The sequence below is a fragment of the Oculina patagonica genome, chromosome 14 (assembly GCF_052425735.1).
Source record: "Oculina patagonica isolate OP01 chromosome 14, crgOcupat, whole genome shotgun sequence".
In the NCBI taxonomy this organism is placed as follows: domain Eukaryota; kingdom Metazoa; phylum Cnidaria; class Anthozoa; order Scleractinia; family Oculinidae; genus Oculina; species Oculina patagonica.
The window spans coordinates 25,275,758-25,291,284 of record NC_135771.1 but is presented as its reverse complement, the minus strand read 5'-3'; the positions used below and the strand labels follow the sequence as shown (position 1 = coordinate 25,291,284).

General features: G+C 39.8%; 2 protein-coding genes across 3 annotated transcripts in view; one reads left to right on the top strand and one right to left on the bottom strand.

Annotated features, from left to right (window-relative positions):
- The window catches only part of LOC144637720 (uncharacterized), a 113,824-nt gene that overhangs the window by 51,864 nt on the left and 46,433 nt on the right, over positions 1 to 15,527 (top strand). The gene's annotated exons all lie outside the window — the stretch shown is intronic.
- Positions 1,969 to 14,824, bottom strand: LOC144637706 (uncharacterized). Its single transcript, XM_078496776.1, has 3 exons — positions 14,702 to 14,824; positions 5,237 to 9,015; positions 1,969 to 5,024 (listed from the first exon to the last, which is right to left on the bottom strand). Exons 1-3 carry the CDS (start codon positions 14,732 to 14,734, stop codon positions 4,526 to 4,528), a joined length of 4,311 nt encoding a protein of 1,436 aa, XP_078352902.1. The 5' UTR covers positions 14,735 to 14,824; the 3' UTR covers positions 1,969 to 4,525.

The following is a 15,527-nucleotide window of genomic DNA, read 5'->3' as shown; positions in this document are numbered from 1 at the left end:
AATTTAAACAATTTCTTTTAAAGATCTCAGACGTGCTGTCAGGCTTGTTTGAGTTGAAATTTAATGTAGTTAAAAAGAATTTAAAGTGTATAGCCTGCGTGGCCGGCGTTCAAAGGGGAAGGAGAAGGGGAGTTCAAGCACAAAGCGCGAGGTGCGAGGAGAGAGCACAAAGTGCAATCAGAGAAGGGGGGAAGGGGACAAAAATAAAAGCGTCAGGGCAGGCGTTCCCCTTCCACCTTCTCTGATTGCGCTTCGCATTCGAACTCCCCTTCTACTTCCTCTTTGGACGCCGCCCACGCAGGCTAGAAGTGTATGAAAAGTAATGAGTTGTGAGTACTTTAAGGTTTTTTTGAAGGATTTGAAAGAAATAAAGATCACAAATTTGCTCTTTACTTTGAGTGATTATTGTACTTACAAGGACTCCCACTTAGCAGTCATATTTTGAGGTATTGAGCGGGGCTCTGTTTTGTAAGGTTGTGCCAGGTAGCTAAGTCATAGACCTACCAGCCCTAGGGAGCCCTGGGTCAGGCATTGAACTGCTGGCTATTTGGGGGGGGGGGGCATAGGCAAGTTTTGGGACAATTTTGCCAGTCAGAGCAATGGCATGGTATTTTTCTCATGATTGTCAATTTTTTTGGCCACTGCAGGTCTGTGCAGTGCATGGCAGCCTGGCCGTCATCGAGGGTGACTAGGCACTCTGCCTAGCCCCCGCTCGGTATTTTTTTAGGTCAAGGGATCTGTCGCGTATTTTTTAGTCTTCTTTTATTTTTTATTTTTTGAATGCTATTACATACACTAATTACACTTAATAAATCTCAGAGTGAACTTTTTGTTTCGGGTTTTCGTTGCGATCAGTGGATCAGAAAAATATTCATTTTCAATGATGAGTGTTTCGGAAAAAAACTGTTAATATTAAGAAGACAAAACAATGTACATAATTTTGTAGTTAAGTATTGTATTTATTTTTTGGGGGTTTGAAATTTTGAAGCTAGGTATTTTTGGGGTCTAAAATTTCAGTCTAGTGTATTTTGGAGGGTTTGGATTATGAAGCTCCGTCGGACCCCCTGTCATGTTACTTCAAGTACCCCCCAGGGGATGTGACCTCATAAACAGGATGGTAGGCCTGTGCTCTGATGTTGCATTAATGTCGAGTTTACTACCGAAAATTTCAAGCACCAAATAATATGTACCGGCCAAATATAACTTTTGTCTTTGTTGCCAAAATATGAACCAAAGGCAGTGAGGAGAGTCTGTAAATGCTCTGTATTCATTATTAAACGCTGAGTTTCCCATCAGCTGAAAACGAAAAAATATATAGTAAAGAATATTATTCTACATGACACGAGCGTGGGACAAAGAAAAAATCTGAGTCCCACGCTCGTGTCATGTAGAATATTCTTTACTATTTATCACCGAGCTTAAAATCTACCATCTTTATTATTTACTACGAAAAAATATATATAATTTCATTTAAAGTTTCTCACTGTGATGATGCCTTGAGCTTTCTAATTTGCATTAAAAAATATCTTTTAAACCTAATTTTAAATTAGTTTTAAAACTAAAAATGCAAATTGGGAAGTGATGACATCATAAATCGTTCCAATAAAAGACAGATCACAAAATCAGGGATCTTTGAAAATACCGTACTAATTTTTCTCAATTAAATGCCCCTGTTGTTTATTTCAAAGTTGGCTTGGTCAGCATTTAATCAGGGTGCAGTGTTTATTATCAGACTGCATTTTCTGTTAATTTTTCAGATTAATTTATTGTTACGCACCTCCAGGAACAAGGGATAGTTTGTCAAGGTGGGACGAGTTTTCTCTTCGTTCCACCCCCAAAAACTGTCCCTGGGTATCCAAAGTTGATAATTACCAAATTAGTAGATTGAAAATGTCATGTTGCAATCACGATTTATGACAAACAGAACATAAACAGTATATGAACAATAAAGGAGCATGCAAGTAAAGGTTATAGGTACAAAGTTTTATTCATAAACTGCAATGTCACCAACATCCTCCCCATTTTTAAACGACCTCTTCCATATTATAAACAAACGCCCCCAGCATTTATTTAAAAATAATAACAATTTTGACCCGTTTATACGAATCTGGTATTTAATCAGGGTCTGGATTTTTTAACAAAACAGTTGCCACAGCAAATTATGATACAAGGGGTGTCATTTCTGGTGACAAGTTTGAAAATCACCCTCCTATGTTCTTAGAGATATTCTGCTTGTAAAGGACGGGGATGATCGAAGGATTTTTGGGGGTTTGAAATTTTTGATTCTGGGATTTTTTGGGTAAGTAGATTTGGCAAGTATTTTTGGGGGTGACTTGATTCAAATAGAGGATCTTTTAGGGTATTAAAAACAAACTAAAGTGCTTTGACACGGCCTTGGCGTATTTATGGTATGATGAATAATCATACGCGAGCGTTTTTCCCCCTTCTGGCAATTAAGGGGTAATTTGACAAGGGATTTTTTAGGGGTAATTTTTGGTCCAGGGATTTTTTGGGTAATGTCGGGAGACTTAGGGATTTTTTGGGGTTCTGAGTTTTGCCTTCATTCGATCATCCCCGTCATATAGAAGTCAGAGTACCCTCCCTGGGATTCTGATTCAGTGTTTAATCTTTTTTTGAACAATTAATGATGTATTTTCTTTTCTCAATTGCAGAGTGATTTCAGTTAACCTGTGAAATGGTTATAACACTATTCAATACTATTAGACACTATAATTTTCTTTTGTTTCCTTTTGACTAATTACGCACAAACTGGTAGATATTGTTTCACAGGTTAAATAAAATCACTCAAATACAAAAATGTAAATACCTATCTCTTAATAAATGAAACAAGATATTTCAATATTATTGGTATACAGCTATTTCAGTTAACGTTGTCCGGATCAAAGCTAAAAGACAAGACTGAAAGGCAGTATGGGTAGAAGAAGAGAGCAACTGTGCGTGCTGAATACTAAAATATATAGTGACATGACAAGCGCGAATTTGCACGTTTTCTTTCTCTTCAGACATGTGAAACAAGGCGCTTTTAACCACACTGAATTTTAGAAGGATTTTCAAAAGTCAGAGCTAAGCGAAAGTGAAAGTAAAGCTACAGAAAGGCCTCCTGAGAAGAAAAAACAAACTCGTGAATTCTTCACGTGCGAAATACAAATTTGTGCATTTAATGAAGCTTATATGCAAATTTGTAGTGAATACCCAGAACGCCATACGGTATTGCCTTTTAGCTTTAAGCTTTGACCCGACAACGTTTATTGAAATAGCTGTATAAGTTTTGAAAATGAAAAGTAATTATTTCTTACTTCATTGACACTCTAAACTTCAAAAAAATGGTATCATATAGGCATTAAAAGTCTAAACTACCAGTATATGCAGAGAAAGTAAGTAACCAATCACATTGCTGGAAACTTCAATATCCTATTACACTTCCATATAAAACAATACGTAATTTAGTGCATAAGCAGCTCCTAAAAGGATCTGTTTTTTAGTTTGGCCTTAAATCTGCCACTGCACTAACAGAAAAAAAGGGTCCTGTTTTGCAGCCTTATGTTGCAAGTATTTCAATTGAATTGATGCAACTAAATTGTAAGATCAAGAGAATATTTTTAGACATTATTTATTTAGAAAAATATTGTTTGCTTACAGCACTTTTTATTTTCTCTCAATGTATTTACCGTATTTACTCGAATAAGCGCCTCCCTCGAATAAGCGCCGCATTTGGGACCAAGAAGTTAATAAGCGCCGTAGTCACAATGAGCTGCTTATTCGAGGAAGTGCGCGTAACTAAAAATAGCACTACAAAGCAACTCTAAAACAGCCTTGGAAATTCCTTTTTGACAAAAGCGCTGTTTCGCAGTCCAAAGATATATTTTACCGCTCGCCCATTATTTTTTCTATTCAAAATTCTTACAATACATAGTTCTGTTAACGTTGTGAAGGCCGTGAACTTTGTCGGGACAGCAAACGCAAAAACTCTCTTCCGTAAGAGACAAATACTGACAGTCAAAAGTCCCTTCTTTTTGTTACTGTAGAAGTTTTGTCTATATTCGATTGTTTGTGGCATCCAATTTTTAAATAAGCGCCGTCCTCAAATAAGCGCCGCCCTCAAATAAGCGCCGCACTTGAGGCACGAAAAATTTAATAAGCGCCGCGGCGCTTTTTCGAGTAAATACGGTACTCTAATATTTTTCGATTTTATTTAGTTCTCAAAGAAATAACTTAGGAAAGGGGCATTTAATAGGGGTACAGAATGGTACAATCTGAGAATCGTGGAGCTGTTGAAAAATGTCTTGAGAATGCGACCTAATGGATTTTAGACAACAAGATAAAAAAATCAAACTTATCACAAACTAAAGCACTGGCCAAACTGTAACGCCCAGTGTCAATAATTCATTTGAGCAAATCAAAGAACACATAGGAATGGCACAAGTTATTTATGAACTGTTACTGAAGTCAAGGAAAAGAAATCTCATCTCCTTTCCCATCACCATTAAGATCAGCATCACATATTTTAGCATTGTCCTCCTTCAATACACTGCTCCATTTCTTTGTGACCAAACAATTTAGCACATCCAGCCGGGGTAAACCCTTCCTTGTTGACTGCATACAAATCTGCTCCATTATCCAGCAACAGGCGAACTACTTCCATGTGACCGGAGCCTGCAGACACGTGCAGCGGTGTGTTTCCACTATCATCAAGCGCATTGACATCACTGCCTGCATCAACTAACACCCGCACGATATCTGTCTTGCCAAGTGCAGCCGCTGTGTGAAGAGCAATGCTGCCTTCAGAATCTCTTGTCTTCACACTCACTCCACGTTCAAGAAACAGACAAACCATCTCTGCATCACTGAAGGCTGAAGCCAGATGGAGAGGAGTGCTTCCTTCATTGTCTCTTGCCTCCACATCAGCTCCTCTGTCAACGAGTATTTGAGCAGTGAGTTTCTGATCAAAAACGGCGCAGATGTGAAGTGGAGTGCAGCCTTTTGCGTCTCTAGCCTCGAGATTGCTGTAATTAAACCATAATGTGGATTATTAAAAGAAACAGAAGTGAACATATTACAATCAAAGCTTAAAGATTTTATTTCTATTTTCTCCAGGTCACTCCTTGCACTTGTTAAACTTTGCGCGATCCACTCTTTGGCAAATTGCTTTATTGAAGCTTCTTTGACCACATTAAATATTAAAAACAACACCTTGTATAAAAAAGTAATGTCTTACCTCCCATGATGAATTAAAACTGAAACAGCTTCCCTGCCTCCAGAACAACAGCCCACGTGCAGAGGAGTACTGCCCTTATAATCTGTAGCTTCAGGATCACTACCATGCTTCAACAGAGCTTTTATCAGTAATCTGTCAGTTAATTCAGCGTGTACAGCAAGATGGAGAGGGGTACAACCCAATTCATCGACAGCATTGACTTGTGCTCCATGCAGAATGAGATTTTTTGCAGTACTATGTGCATCAAAACAAATAGCCATATGCAGGCACGTTCTTCCCTGTATATTAGTAGCATGGACATCACTTCCATTTTTAATGAGCAGGCTGGCCATTTCACACCTGTTTTTTGAAGTGGCTTTGTGAAGAGGTGTGTTTCCATGCTTATCTCGGCAATCAACATTTGCTCCTGCCTTCAATAGAAGCCTTTCAGCACAGGTTGAGAAAGATGTAAAAAATACAGCTTTTTCGTGAAGAGGAGTACAACCATCTCCATTCACTGCATTGACATCTCCGCCTTTCTTTATTATCAGTTTCACAATTGGCTGTAGTGCAGCAAAATGAAGTGCTGTGTTGCCATCTTTGTCTGTTACTTGCACGTTGCTTCCATGTTTCAATAAAATCATCGCATTTCCCTCCTTTCTTGCAGCAAGACTGACCAGAAAAGGCGTCTGTCCTCTGTTATTAACAGCAGACAAGTCTGCTCCTCTCTTAATAAGGCGTTGTATCATCTCTGAAGTTCCTCGTGCCGCAGCTCGGTGAAGAGGTGTTTCTCCATTCTTGTCCCTTGCCTCAAGCTCCAATCCCTGGTTAAGCAGGTTGTCCAACGTAGCTACGCTTTGAGATACTGCAGCAAAGTGAAGAGTGGTTCGTCCAGTCACCACGTCGACAGCATGCCTGTCACCTTCATTCTCAAGATATGCTTCCAGAAAGTTCCATTCCCTACCCCGGAAAATGTACTGGTTTAATGCTCCAAGGATTGTACGTTCACAGTGATCTTTTGCGTTTACATCGCTTCCATGGAGGATAAGAAATTCGATCAACTCTCTGCAACCGCTTCTTGCTGCCAGATACAGGGCAGTTCTTCCTTTGCAGTCAATAGTTCTCACATCACTCCCATTTTCGAACAAAACGCTAGCAACATCAAATCGTCCCCATGCAGCAGCAAAGTGCAAAGGGAGCCAGCCCATTTTGTCAGCTAAATTAACATCTGCACCATGTTGAATCAACAAATCAACGGAGCTCCTGTTGCCTACGTAAGCAGCTGCATGGAGAGGGGTGCGGTTTTCTCTGTCCAAGGCCCTCACGTTTGCACCATGTTGAAGGAGGCACTCAATGCAAGCTGTGTTTCCAACCGATGCTGCAAAATGTAAAGGTGTCTCTTTGTTGACGTCTGGTAAATTAACATCAGCTCCATATCGTAAGAGGAGCTCGCAGCATTCTCTTGTGGCATACTGTAGGTAATGAAGCGAAGATTTCCCGATCTTATTAGTGACGTTCACCTCGCTTCCATGATCCAATAACAATTGGACCATTGCCAAGTTGCCTTTGGCTGCTGCCTCAGCAAGTGGAGTACGACCTTGCGCGTTTATGACTTCCAACTCAACATCATGTTCCAACAACACCTGGGCTGCGTGGATACTATTTGAAGCTGCAGCTAAATGACAGGGCGTCATCTTATCTCTTGTCATGATCTCAGCATCAGCACCGTACTGAAGCAATATCTCAACAAGTTTACCATTGTTGTTCTGGGCAGCATGGTGAAGGGGAGAGTAAGAAAAGAAATTCTTAACGTTTGTTTTACAACCGTGTTCAAGGAGAAGCGCAGCAACTTTATCGAAATTCAGGGAACAAGCTATCTGAAGAGGCGTTTCACATCTGTCATTCTTGATATTAATATCAGCACCAAATGTGAGAAGAAGCTTGGCGATTTCCATCACACATGGGCTTCTTTCGCCCTGTAGAATACAAGAGAGAGGTGTGTCGCCTGAGATATTTCTCTCATTTACATCCGCACCCTTCTCTAGAAGAAGCCGAATGAAATTATAGTCTTTGCGATAAGCTGCAGACGTTAGCAAACTTTCGCCGTGCTTTAATTTGTTAACATTATACTCCTTCTCATTGGTAAGAAGTTGAAGAACATCGAGGGAACAATTTCTGGCAGCCAGCTCTGCTAAAGACCTATTTTCACTATCTAAGTGCGAAGTGTTAGCTCCTCGTTCTATCAGAAGTTTAGCAACCTCAGATTGACCCGAGTCCAAGGCGCAATACAATGGGGACTTTGGTTGTCCCCTACTGAATATTGAATACACATTTCCGTCCTTCTCGCTGTCTTCACCGTCACTGTTCTTGTGACCAACACAATTGTCTTCCAAACTGGTAATTTTTGAGGCAGTTCCACCATTGACATCAGCTCCTTGGTCTAAGAGAAAAGCGACCGTCTTACAATGTCCGGCCCTAGCCGCTTGCATCAGTGGTGTTTCGTCATAACTGCCGACTCTATCAATGTCCTCTGATAAACCTCTGTCTAGAAGAAGTTGCAAAACCTCTGTCAGTCCACTAGCAGCAGCCGCTTCGAAAAAATTGTCGCTAGCAATAATGCCGGTCCTGTTTGATAGCTTCAAATCACATTCTTTTTCAATCAAAAGCTTACATGAAGCAGCATGACCTGCACGAATGGCAAAGGACAAAGCAGACCAACCACACTTGTCTTGTGAGTTAATATCAGCACCTTGATTTAAAAGATAACTGATTGTGTCAGATTGGCCCTTCTGGGCAGCGGCGTGTAACGCTGTTTTACCGTAGGAGTTCCTTGCATGAATGTCGGCCCCTTGCTCAACAAGGTGCTGGACCAACTCCAGACGAGTGGCCAAATGAAGAACTGTATCTCCATCAGATGTCTGCGCAAACACATTCCCATTTTTTTCAAGAATAAAATTGACTACATCTGTTTGGTCTCCTGCAGCGGCATAATGTAAAGGCAACCGACCTCCCTTATCTGCTTCACTTAAATTTCCACCATTGGTTAGCAACAAATGAATAATTTGCAAGTGGCCTTTTTGCGCAGCTAACATCAATGGACTTACACCGTAATCATTGACTTTCTTTGCATCCGCACCATGCTCAAGAAGTAGACGGACAGCTTCTGTGTGACCGTTTACAGCAGCAACAGACAATGCTGACACTTGGCCGTGATTGGTTTTTGAAACATTAGCTCCAAGCTCTATTAAGCGTAGCATATTTCTAATTTTGCCACTCTCTGCAGCATAATGCAGTGCAGTGTTTCCCTCAGCATCCTGCATCTCTAAAGATGCTCCACGTTCAGTAAGAAACTCTATTACATCTTCTTCACTAAACCTGGCTGCCAACATCAGAGGTGTCTCTCTACCCCCATACGGGTCGGGAGACCGAGAATCAACATACTCTCCACAATCAACTAACCTACGAAGATGCTCAACTTGACCCTTTTTTGCAGCCAAATGTAGAAGGGACTGTGACTGGAACTGCTTTGTGACTTTTTCGACAAATCCACTTATTTGCTTATGCTCTTCAGAGCCTTGTTTTCGCAAGACAGCGTCAATTGATTTACCAGCGAAATTGCTGGTGTTCTGTCCGATCTTCAAACTAAAAGCTATGGCACTGTCAAGTTTGTCTGGACTATAGTTCAAGATCGCACTGACAGTATCGACGTCTCCGTCAATGCAGGCTGACTGTAGACAGCTCAGGCCACTTTCTTTGTCAGGTGTGGTCAAAATATTGAAAGCCAAACTCTTTAAGGGCAGCTAAAAACAGAAAAAAAAAACCAATTAAATGTCATAATGAAGGATATTGTACTGAGGCACTAGCAGTATAGGCAGCAGCAAAAGGATGGTTTATTAAAACGAAAACAAATAAGCAATAGCCGTGTTTATACTAGAGACGAGTTACCCGTCTAGACGAGCTTCAGCAAAAAATTTTTTTGCTTGTCTTGTTATGCGTCTCAAGTATAAAGACGGGCACAAGACGCGTTACGCGTCTAGACGAGCTACTTTTTGAAAGACGGATAACGAAAAGAAGCTCGTCTAGACGTGTTACCAACATGTGCCCGTCTTTATACTAGAAACGCATAACAAGACGAGCAACAAATTTTTTGCCGAAGCTCGTCTAGAGGGGTAACTCCTCTCTAGTATAAAAACGGCCAATTGCACTAGACATATTTTCGTGGCAGGAGGATTCAAAACAGACTAAGATGGCGAGCAACAGTTTTCTCGGTCCTTTGCTTCACTGGGAGTAGAAGGAATTTAGGAAGTGAGAAGAAGGATTGCCATAAACAGATACTTTTATAAAGAAATGCCAGACAAGTTGATAAATAAATTTATTCACTGTTCCTTTATTTCTACCGCCCGCCGCGAAAAGAGAACGCCTGTTCGGAGGTTGGGTACATTTTGCCAGCGAATTATTATTAGAGTACGATTAAAGGTGCATACATAGCAATTGCCACCATTATTCCGTTTTGAACTGATGTCATAAAGGAAAACCACTGGTCCACATTTGATCTCCAATAAAACCTCATAACCAAAAGATGAACTTGGGGAATGGTGCCTTTGGAATGGAAGAGCCACGTATGGTTCTAGCAAATGCGAAGGTATCCATGGCAATCCTGAGAGCGGTAACACAGCCATCACACTGAGAGAACCAAATATTTACTAAATTCAAAGCTTTCCCTATGAAAGGGTGGGAGGATTGCGAGCAGAAAAGCATGATTTAAGATTACACAATACCTTCAGAGGGCTACTTTTGTCGAAAAAAAATTTTTTGGACTCAACACAAGATTTACTATAAATCTAACATTAACCAAAAAATGAAAGTAAAATCTTAAAAGCCACACGAGTTATTTTGAAAAAAGGTTTTTAAAATAAAAGTTAATGACAAAGTAAGGTGTCATAATCCTCAGACTGCAGGGTTCAAAATAGCAGCCGGCTGTCGGCGGTAGCCAGCACTCTGACGACACTTGCTGGCTACTTTTAACCGAAGAAATAGAAAATATTGTGCCTTGATCGGCCAACTGAAATCAAAGTTGCGGTAATGTTGAAGTAAACATTACATATATAAAAAAGCAGCTACAGGGCAAGAAAGGGCAACTCACTGGTCGCTAATGCGGCCAAAATTTCATCTTAGTTGACGAAAACTTCTGGTTTTACGGTTTAGTCGCCAATAAAGGGATGCCCCACCTTCTCAGGTATTGTGTCCCTTCAGAAAATTATATTGAAGATCTTATTTGCTTCTCAAACATTCAAAATAAGAAAAGAAGTCACATTGCTCCAAGCCATTCTTTTGCTTTGCCGTAAAATACTGTATCAATTCGGAAAACTTACAAATGGCCAACAGTGTTTAAAATCGCCCTAGAATGCATCCGGGTACATCATGTATGCAGATGGCTTGTGTCCCTTGAAAATGCATAGCTCTCTAACAGCCGGGGAAAAATGAGCCTTGGCAAAAAAAGCCGACAAATTTTATTTTGAACCCTGCAGAGCGTTGACATCCCGGCGATGTTTTTGCGCGAAAGAGCCTCACAACGGAGCTCTTTATAATTTACAAGAATTTCATTAGCATTTTTGTTTACATGTTATTTTCCTTCTCTCACATTCTAGATATCGCTATTCGGTTCATCGATCTTTGTTTCTCGTTATTGACTTTATTGAGCGGGTCGTGAAAATAGTTGACAATGATAGAGATAACTCCTTGGATAGCGAAAATATCGAAGCCACAATCTAAGAAACTCTAAGAAGACAAAATCAAAATGTTGATCGATGTGCGGGCGGGAGATCCTTAGAACAAATCGAACTACGCGTTGCTACTTCATTTTCTGTACTCTTCCCCCGCATATTTTTCTTGGTTTTTCCATTTCTCTCGCTCGCTGTGATCAGTAGGGGTGCCGACGTTTCATTGGTGGGCGGCATATCCTGTTGAATTAAGAGCCTAACATGTTTACAAATCTTCAAATGGCGAAAAGTCGCAATCGTTTTTCGCGTATCTTATCTTTTAATGAATTAATAAGGTATGTAGAGTTGGCGGATTCTAACGAAATTTGGCCAGAACATTCGCAAAGCATGGAAGAACAAAAGTGTGTCGGGATTTCTTTTATTTTGGATATTTCTCTTGTGACAGCCACGAACACAACGGGGTTGGCAAATTATTCGATACTTAAACTTTACGGATCTATAAAAAGATAACCAATAAGAATTAAAAAAAAGCCTGAAACACATTAAGAGATTGATGCTTGCTGATTAACAATAACACTGTACAGTTCTTTTGCAGTAGTAGTTATGTTTGATACCCAATTAATTCGGCAAAAAGACACTCCGTGTTTTTCACTTTACCGGCTTATTTCTTCTCAAAAATGGCGCTGACAAACATCGGATATTTTTTTAAATTTTTACAGCTCTTTACCTTTCTATTGATATTTAGTAAAAACTCAGCTGTGTTCTATTGGAAATCCGCGAATCTGATTGGTTCTCCCACTGATTTCTATTCGCCGATAGAAAACAGTCGCACGCAAGAGTAGCTCTTTAAGCGGTAAATTTTCTAGATTTTTGTCTTTAAAGTGCACAATATTGTAGGTTTTGGACTGCAATCCTTTAGAGTTTCTACTAAAACAATTAGACTACTCGCCCTCGTTTTCTATGAGCGATAGTCAACTCGGCTGCGCCTCGTTGACTATTTGCTCGTAGAAAACTCGGGCTCGTAGTCTAATTGTTAAATAGATTGCGGTAGGTTACTTAAAAACAACGCGCGTACGAATTTTTTACCGAAGGGCACCCGTGAAGGTATTGTGTAACCTTAACCTAAGAATGTTCGCGCCAAAATTTTCTACTTGATAGATTACTTTACTTTTTTGCTGTGGTCTAATATTAAGTTATTTGTGTCAGAAATCTAGAAAAAAATAGTTGGGGTCAACGACTTTATTTCAGAGAAAAGGCGTGTGGAAAAGTAACCTGATTTTGAAAAAAAAAATGGGCGCACATAATTTAGCATGGTTTACAGAGTTTATAGTATAAACGAGCTTAGTCACATTTTGTAGAGGTACATTTGTTGCGTAAATAATTTCTAGTTTTGCAAAACTAAACCCTGGAAAAACGCATTTGAAATTGTCGTACTGCAAAAAGGAAAGTGTCAGTGTAACAAATCAAAGATCTCTTCGAGATACCCACTTTGTTGCATGAAGTAGGTATGAAAAGAAGGTTTATCCTGGGCATTGTTGTTCGAACATATCAATGAAGACAGCATAACTGTACTTGTTGTTCTAGAGTGAATTTTGACACGGTTAATTTGCATTTGGTTTGCTTTATAGGAACAAAAAGGAACATATCATGGCCAACCAAAACAATTTCAACCCAGATTTTGCCAAAAATTTTATGGCCTAATGTTTTAGCCTCATCAAGCATCCCACCAAACCAATTTTGGCCCCTCATCCCAAACAATTGTGACGCGAAAAAATACACTAATGGCTTTCTATAAAACAGGCGAAATTAACGACTATGGAACGGGTTATAAACAAGTCTTGAAGTAGTTTGAAACAGGTTCCACTGAAAGCTCGAACAGGCTATTAAGTATTCCAAACAGGCAGCCAAGTCGTTCGAACGACTTATGAAAAATTGCAAACAGGAAGTTGAACCACTCAAACAGCTCATGAATTATTCCGAACTAGTAGCCGACCTGTTTGCAAGGCTCATGAATTATTCTGACCTGTTTCCAAGGCTCGTGAAAAAATAATATTCAAGTGGCCAGTCATGCAAAACAGCTAATCGACATTCTCATAATTCTTAAGGATTCACTAATTAATATTGTGTCATAAAAGCTAAGCCGAGCGAAAAACTAAGAACATTTGATACCAAGTTTACTATTAAACAAAACTTAGAGAAAATCAAAACCCGCTTTCATACAGTTTTATGTTTTATTTAAAACTTAAGTTATATTCAACGAGTTACTAGAAAAATGTTTCAATGCTTGACAGTGTGCAAAGGACAAGCGCTTTTGATATGAGGTCGAGGAAAAATTACCTGGAATCTACTGCCGACTCGTTCCTGCGAACAAACTCTCTCGCTGGAAAAAAAAAAGCGAACAGCTTTGCTCTTTCAGTTTGTAAACTGTCATCTTCGTTGCACATTTTTCTTATTCCAAACTTCACTCCACAAATCAGAGGCTCCCTGCATCTTGTTTGTGTGGCATATTAAAGTTTTGCAGTTTTGCGACGCCTCGGGTTTCAAGTTACAAGCAAAATAATCCTGCACGTCAAGCAATAATTTTGAGTCAATTCGAGTGAACTTTGTTGAAGACAGAGTATCTTACTGTTTCAATAAACTTAATACATGTTGTAAAACCCAAGATATTACTTGTTTTGAAACTTTGCCGAGATGGTTAATCAAAATGAAAATCAACGTGGCGGACAAGTTGTCGCACGTGTGCTGAATTTTCAGACAATCATGTAACTACAGTACACTCATTCGAACAACTTGGTCGCCTGTTAGGTAAAAAAAAATAATTAATTTCCACTGGTTCAAGCAAAATAATCCTGCAAAAAAAACAGATCTGACATAACAAAGTGCACATAAAAATAATGTTTGCAAGCAAATTTGTGACTCCATGGGCAGCCATTCACAAATAGCTCAACTCATGATATAAAACCATCCCAACAGGACAATCACCCATAAATTAAAAAAATAAGTCGTGCACGCTCAGCGTGCCTATGTTTTTACTTGGCCTAACATGATGAATCAATAATACTGAATTTTACCTTGTTGTTTCGTATAAAATGATTGTTGTTAAACGGCAATAGCTTTCGAGCTTCGAACAAACGGCTTTAGTAATGTTTAGTGTGCTTTCCTTGCAAACAAATAAGAGCTAACCGCAACTGACCGCGAGCAAACCAGAGTGGAACTAACCGCAAAATATACCCGACAAAAATTTAGTCAGCAATTAAGGTCATTGCCCCGAAATAAAACTGAACATAGATTTTTAACCAAACTTCGCCTACTGGTTTATTACTTCAAGGGAACTTAAATTTTGAAATAAAAAAGGGGGTCACCAGATTCGTTTAGGAGCAGGAAGACCTTGTATATTCCATATAATTCCTTTATAATTCCTCTGCGAGTACTGGCAAAGTACACTTTTTTAGCGATAATTTATTTTTCAAACACATGAATTGATCTGTTTTCATTTTACAGAAAGAATTTGATCGCTACACCCAAAATATGAGAAAAAATTGATAGGTCACCAGGCTCGTTTAGGAGAAAGTGACAATTTACTTCTCTCGCGGACTAAACCGCATAGAAAAAAGCCGCCATTTTGTTGATGTGCTCGCGCGCGCGCGCGCTAATTACGCGTAACATTCTGCGCAGTAAGGATGCGCAATGCAAAACAGGGCAATGACCTTAAAAAACACGTTGTACTCTATTAAACAATCTTCTTAAACAATTATTGGCTACTTACCACGGACGACCCAGCAGAAAATAGCGACGTCATTCTGTCTTTAAGGTTTTCCTACAAGTTCAGAAAACAGAAATCGAGAAATGACTTTTAGTCCGTCATCCTACCGTTCGCGTGCTGACTAATAGGAGAACTTCGTTCTCGCTCATTGTACAAAAAAACAAACAAATTCAAACAAACCGCCATTTACCAGAGCTACTAAAGACAATAATAATGAAGAGTTAGCGGGAAATATTTAGCAACAATACTTACAAAAAGCAGGGAAGAGTTCAGTGTAACAGCTGTGCCACATGCAAACTGTTCTCCTTCGCGGGTTTCCCCCATGGTCAAACATCCAATATCCAATCACTGCGCTCATTTGCAGTCACATGGTACACATCGCATTTCTTTGGGGCGGACAATGTATTAGCAGGGCTTCGTAGAAGGGGGAGGGAGGCAGAATTGGCCAGTGTAGACAGTGTTTGAAACCACCCCTAGCTTCTTCTTCCACTCATGAAAACGCTGGCCACGTAGGCGAGTGGAAGGCTAGTGTAGACGTTTTTTTGGCTCGTTGGGGAGTAAAAGATTGCGTGACGAAAACGTCTGCGTGACCTGCGTGGGAACCTAGCTCACACTCTAGAACCTGTCCAAGAGGAGTACTTGGGATTTCAAGTGACGGGGATGATTGAATGGGGGCAAAAACCAAGACCAAAGAAAATCCCCATGTTTCCAACGATAAACCCCCCCCAAAATATTTTATCACAATTACTATACAAATAAATCATTACTACCACGCAGCCAGAGCACTACCACCAATATTTAGATTGCTTTATACTTGCCAAATAAAAGT